The following is a 6,547-nucleotide window of genomic DNA, read 5'->3' as shown; positions in this document are numbered from 1 at the left end:
TTTCCATACTGCAATTCATTTGACAAACATATTCCACGTCACTAAGGATGATTGACAAGCACTCTATCCAATTGTCAAGTGAACCCACAGCCCAATCATGACTCAGAGACAAGTAAAACATTGGCTATATAACACCGGATGTTAGTCGGCCCGCTTAACCCCTCTGAGGAAGCGTTAGTGAAACGCCGCGTCAGGGGTCTCCATTACTTTTAATCAGCCTCACTTGTTTAAATATAGAAATACAAGCATGCTTTACTTATAAATGTTAGCACAAGACTTAGCCGCTTTAGCTTTGCAAAGACGCAAATGACAGCTATACGAACTATGTTGATTCAGGATAAAACAAGCACGCTCAACACTTTAATTTAATTAAGCTACTTATAATAATAATAACAATCTAGCTTTGGTTTGGTATTTGTTACTCTGCAATAGAGAGATAGTGTTTTCTCTCATGCTGATTCATGTTACAACCTTAGGTGTTATTACAATACTGACAGTAGTTAGCACTAGCTAACACATATGCTGCAAAGAACCAGCCTTCTAACTACAGCTTAGAATCAATTCAGTTACACAGCGTTTTATACATTTTATAATCTTTATATTACTAGTAATAATTCACTAGCCCTTCACTTGGTGGAACCATGCAATCTAGTGATCAGTAATAATATTATAAGTTTGTAATATAATAGATTACGGTCTGTAACAAAAGTTGATTAACCCATATATATCTTTGTAGCAAAGCTTTTGCACACCCATTTATCACCACAACCAGTGTTATTTAACGGAGAGATCAGCTATCAATAAAATATACTATATCTTGATATCATACGTTTTAAGATTTACCCACCACATTCTGGTGTTAAAATTTTCTATCTTAAACAGTAGTTAATTTTTATTTGCTATTCATAAGCTGCAACCACCAGGGGTACACAATATATTTTTTGTACCTAGATATATTATAAGCTTCAGATTGTAATAGCATAAGTAGCAATTTTTGAGCTCAAGACTATACCGATTAATAATACATAGATTTCAACATATATGAGCACAACAATTCAGATACTATTAAGAGCCAAACATGCCCAAGAGGCTTCTGTGTTTTATTATAGCTCTCTAGTATACTCTAGTATACTGCTCATTTGAAATCTATTGCTTAAAGCTGTACTAAGATCAGTTGTAATTTTCTAACATTAAGCATATGCTGTTTATTCACAAAACACAGTGAGAGTGTTTTTAACTTTCTAGGGCAGCATTATCATCCACAAAAGCTGTCTTTTTAAAAGATACTAATAAAGGTTAATTTTTAACACACAGAAACTTTTTCTGTTCTTTAAGGCACAGTAATCAAGAATTAATAATTAAAAAGATATTACATCAGTGTATATAAGCATCCTTTTTTCGTGTGACTAACCTGCTTCTCTAGCAACTGGAGTCATAAACTGTACTAGATTGTATTGTAAATGCTTACGCACTGCTCCTTGAGTGTTTAATAATAATTGTTGACAAATCATATTTATTATATTGCAAAACACCTAAGGAGAAATTGTACAACCCTATCATCATAATAAGGTTCCATTCCTTTTTTCTCAGTACTAATTTATCATTCACTCTACCATCTAGCTCCCTGGGTGGTGTCACAGAGAAAAAAAATCTATTTAGGATATAATGACATCATTTTATGGTATATGTGGATCTGTACATGACAGAAAACAGAACAACAACAGTGCTTCTAATGCATTAAAGGGAAAATTAACCCAACATTTTTATTTCAGGATTCAGAACAATTTTAAACAACTTTTTAATTCACTTCTAGCATCAAATTTGCTTCATTCTCTTGATATCCTTTGTTGAAGAAGCAATGCACTACTGGTAGCTAGCTGAACACACTGGGTGAGCCTATAACATAAGGCATATATATGCAGCCACCAATCAGCAGCTAAGTAGCACATTGTAACTTCTGAGCCTAACTAGTTATTCTCTTCAAATAAGGATACCAGGAGAAAGAAGCAAATTAGATAATAGAAGTGAATTGTAAAGTTGTTTAGAATTGAATGTTCTATCGTAATCATGAAAGTATAATTTTGACTTTACTGACCCTTTCAGTATCATATACACAATATTATTACTGTAAAACTCCCAGATGAACAAAAATATAGTTTTTGAATTAGAATGTCCTTTTAACCATTCAAATGTTGGTATGTTACACTATACCAGGCATATTTCACTGTAGAACATTTTACTTGTACACTTTAAAGGGGACAGTCTACTCCAGACTTGTTTAAAAAGATAGATAATCCCTTTATTGCACATTCCCCAGTTTACTTACATTTTAGCCAATCAGTGCTGACTCCTAGGTAACTTCACGGGAATGAGCACAATGTTATCTATATAGCACACATGAACTAGCTCTGTCTAGGTGTAAATAACTGTCAAAATGCACTGAGATAAGATGCGGCCTTGAAGGACTTAGAAATTAGCATATGAGCCTACCTAAGTTTAGCTTTCAATAAAGAATACCAAAAGAACAAAGCAAATTTAAATGACATGTTACTTTACCTTAGCACATGTATAGCACACTACAGAAATATTTCACTAGTTGTTATATACTGACTATTTGCCTTATCTGAAACTCTATTAACCCATTTATAACCCAGACCAGCCCTGGAGTAACTCCTGTTATATGCAGATCTTTTGAAATGCAGTCATTATTTTCTGATGAGTATATAGAAAATGACAATAATGTCCCTTTAACATGCTATGAAATAAACAAAAGAAACAAATTTAAATAAAGTTTAGTTTAATTTATTAAAATACAAAAATATATTGTTTAGTGAAAAAAATCCCAAAACATCATTGTATACAATACTCAGCATTTTATAAACACCATAAATAAAACATGGAAAAAACAAACAAACATATATTCATGAACAGACTGGTCTATTTTATACATTTACAGCACAGTTTTTTCAGATTCAGTACAAACTAATTTTGTCCTTCAAAATGTCACATTTCAGGTGCAGAAAATCTATTTCCACAACTATTTTTTCTAGACTGTTTTTTTCAAACTGTAATGACTTTAGTTGTAAACAAATTCAAATGGTCTGGACATAGTCTTTTGTAGAACATGTTAATCTACTTCTTCAATTGTGGGGCCTGAGCTGGTACCTTGACGAGCTTGGGCACCACAGCTGGAGCCTGGCATGTTACCTGGCATATCACCATGGTACAATTTAGTGATGACTGGTTGGCACACCTTCTCCAGTTCTTTTTGCTGATGGGTATACTCTTCTTTGTCTGCTAGCTGGTTGTTTTCCAGCCATGAGATGATCTGATTGCACTTCTCAATGATGGTCTTCTTGTCAGCCTCACTGATCTTCCCCTTAATATTGTCATCATCCACCATGCTCTTTATGTTAAAAGCGTAGGACTCTAGGGAGTTCTTAGCTGCAATCTTTTCTCTTTGGGCATCATCATCAGCCTTATACTTCTCTGCCTCTTGCACCATATTCTCAATTTCTTCCTTGCTCAGTCGTCCCTTGTCATTTGTGATGGTGATTTTGTTCTGTTTGCCTGAACTCTTGTCCATAGCTGAAACATTGAGGATTCCGTTGGCATCAATGTCAAAGGTGACCTCAATTTGGGGCACACCTCTAGGAGCAGGGGGTATGCCACTAAGTTCAAACTTTCCCAGCAGGTTGTTATCTTTGGTCATGGCTCTCTCACCTTCAAAAACTTGGATGAGGACACCAGGTTGGTTATCTGAGTATGTGGAGAAAATCTGAGTCTGCTTGGTGGGAATGGTGGTGTTGCGCTTGATGAGGACGGTCATGACCCCACCAGCTGTCTCCAAGCCTAGAGAAAGAGGGGCAACATCCAGAAGAAGCAAGTCCTGTACATTCTCAGACTTATCACCCATTAAAATGGCAGCCTGAACAGCAGCACCATAGGCCACAGCCTCATCAGGATTAATGCTCTTGTTTAGCTCTCGGCCATTAAAAAAGTCTTGAAGAAGCTTCTGTACTTTAGGGATGCGAGTGGAGCCTCCTACTAGGACAATATCATGGATCTGGGACTTGTCTAGCTTGGCATCTCTCAAGGCCTTCTCCACTGGTTCCAAGGTACTCCGGAAGAGATCAGAACACAACTCTTCAAAGCGGGCTCTAGTAATAGAGGTGTAGAAGTCAATGCCTTCAAACAAGGAGTCAATTTCAATACTGGCCTGAGTGCTGGAGGACAGGGTGCGCTTGGCTCTCTCACAGGCTGTTCTCAGCCTCCTCAGTGCTCTCTTGTTTTGGCTAATGTCCTTCTTATGCTTCCTCCTAAATTCTTCCACAAAGTGGTTTACCATACGGTTATCAAAGTCTTCTCCTCCAAGATGGGTGTCTCCAGCTGTAGCCTTGACCTCAAATATACCATCATCTATGGTGAGGATGGAGACATCAAATGTGCCACCTCCTAGATCAAAGATCAGAACATTTCGCTCACCACGAGATGTCTTGTCCAGTCCATATGCAATAGCAGCTGCTGTAGGCTCATTAATGATTCTTAGCACATTCAGTCCAGCAATAACACCAGCATCCTTAGTGGCCTGTCGCTGAGAGTCATTAAAGTAGGCTGGTACAGTAACGACAGCATTGGTGACAGGATGGCCAAGGTAAGCTTCTGATGTCTCCTTCATCTTGAGCAGCACCATAGAGGAGATCTCTTCAGGGGAAAATGTCTTCTCTTCTCCCTTGTACTCTACCTTGACTTTAGGCTTCCCCCCATCACTCACCACCTGGAAGGGCCAGTGCTTCATGTCAGACTGCACTATGGGCTCATTATACTTTCTGCCTATCAGCCTTTTAGCATCAAAGACGGTGTTCTGGGGGTTCAGGGCCACTTGGTTCTTGGCAGCGTCTCCAATCAGTCTCTCTGTGTCTGTGAAAGCCACGTAGCTGGGGGTGGTGCGGTTCCCCTGGTCATTAGCGATGATCTCCACTTTCCCATGCTGGAAAACACCCACACAGGAATAGGTGGTGCCCAGGTCAATGCCGATGGCGACTCCTTTGGCTGACATTGTGTTCTATCTGAGAGCTTCAGTTGTGACAGACTTCTATGCGGTGTCAGGAAGTTTAGCTGCGGTCTCAGATTTCCCGGGTCTCTGCTGTGTCACTAACTGGTGTCCGGTGACTCGTGCCCTGTAATAAATAGCGGGTCTGTAGCGGCTCTTCCCTGCTGTGTCCTGTAATAAGTAGAGGGTCTGTAGCGGCTCTTCCCTGCTGTGTCCTGTAATAAGTAGAGGGTCTGTAGCGGCTCTTCCCTGCTGTGCCCTGTAATAAATAGCGGGTCTGTAGCGGCTCTTCCCTGCTGTGTCCTCTAATAAGTAGAGGGTCTGTAGCGGCTCTTCCCTGCTGTGCCCTGTAATAAGTAGAGGGTCTGTAGCGGCTCTTCCCTGCTGTGCCCTGTAATAAGTAGAGGGTCTGTAGCGGCTCTTCCCTGCTGTGCCCTGTAATAAGTAGAGGGTCTGTAGCGGCTCTTCCCTGCTGTGCCCTGTAATAAGTAGAGGGTCTGTAGCGGCTCTTCCCTGCTGTGTCCTGTAATAAGTAGAGGGTCTGTAGCGGCTCTTCCCTGCTGTGTCCTGTAATAAGTAGAGAGTCTGTAGCGGCTCTTCCCTGCTGTGTCCTCTAATAAGTAGAGGGTCTGTAGCGGCTCTTCCCTGCTGTGTCCTGTAATAAGTAGAGGGTCTGTAGCGGCTCTTCCCTGCTGTGCCCTGTAATAAGTAGAGGGTCTGTAGCGGCTCTTCCCTGCTGTGTCCTCTAATAAGTAGAGGGTCTGTAGCGGCTCTTCCCTGCTGTGCCCTGTAATAAATAGCGGGTCTGTAGCGGCTCTTCCCTGCTGTGCCCTGTAATAAGTAGAGGGTCTGTAGCGGCTCTTCCCTGCTGTGTCCTGTAATAAGTAGAGGGTCTGTAGCGGCTCTTCCCTGCTGTGTCCTGTAATAAGTAGCGGGTCTGTAGCGGCTCTTCCCTGCTGTGTCCTGTAATAAGTAGCGGGTCTGTAGCGGCTCTTCCCTGCTGTGCCCTGTAATAAGTAGAGGGTCTGTAGCGGCTCTTCCCTGCTGTGTCCTGTAATAAGTAGAGAGTCTGTAGCGGCTCTTCCCTGCTGTGTCCTGTAATAAGTAGAGGGTCTGTAGCGGCTCTTCCCTGCTGTGTCCTGTAATAAGTAGAGGGTCTGTAGCGGCTCTTCCCTGCTGTGTCCTGTAATAAGTAGAGGGTCTGTAGCGGCTCTTCCCTGCTGTGTCCTGTAATAAGTAGAGAGTCTGTAGCGGCTCTTCCCTGCTGTGTCCTGTAATAAGTAGAGGGTCTGTAGCGGCTCTTCCCTGCTGTGTCCTCTAATAAGTAGCGGGTCTGTAGCGGCTCTTCCCTGCTGTGCCCTGTAATAAGTAGCGGTCTGTTCTGCTGTCTGTGCTGTGACCTATTAGCTCGTTATCACAATCAGCTCGCTTATACACGCTACACAGCATTTATTTATATTCCACGGGCACCTAAACGTCACAGCTTCCTCCGCC

General features: G+C 41.4%; 1 protein-coding gene across 2 annotated transcripts; it reads right to left on the bottom strand.

Annotated features, from left to right (window-relative positions):
- Nucleotides 1–2,969: 2,969 nt before the first annotated feature.
- LOC128636111 (heat shock 70 kDa protein-like) lies at nucleotides 2,970–5,326 on the bottom strand. 2 transcript variants are annotated; one of them, XM_053689175.1, is made up of 2 exons: nucleotides 3,663–5,326; nucleotides 2,970–3,221 (listed from the first exon to the last, which is right to left on the bottom strand). In XM_053689175.1, exons 1-2 carry the CDS (start codon nucleotides 5,057–5,059, stop codon nucleotides 3,128–3,130), a joined length of 1,491 nt encoding a protein of 496 aa, XP_053545150.1. In that variant the 5' UTR covers nucleotides 5,060–5,326; the 3' UTR covers nucleotides 2,970–3,127. The 2 variants fall into 2 exon arrangements, with proteins under 2 accessions (XP_053545150.1, XP_053545149.1); XM_053689174.1 differs by having other exon boundaries at nucleotides 2,970–5,326.
- Nucleotides 5,327–6,547: the final 1,221 nt, after the last annotated feature.

The sequence above is a fragment of the Bombina bombina genome, chromosome 7 (assembly GCF_027579735.1).
Source record: "Bombina bombina isolate aBomBom1 chromosome 7, aBomBom1.pri, whole genome shotgun sequence".
Classification (NCBI taxonomy): Eukaryota; Metazoa; Chordata; class Amphibia; order Anura; family Bombinatoridae; genus Bombina; species Bombina bombina.
Note: the sequence above shows the minus strand (reverse complement) of the source record. Positions and strands in the feature narration are given on the sequence as shown.

Excerpts from the sequence above, each read along its gene's own strand:
- LOC128636111 (XM_053689174.1), bottom strand. The coding sequence starts at position 5,059 with ATGTCAGCCAAAGGAGTCGCCATCGGCATTGACCTGGGCACCACCTAT.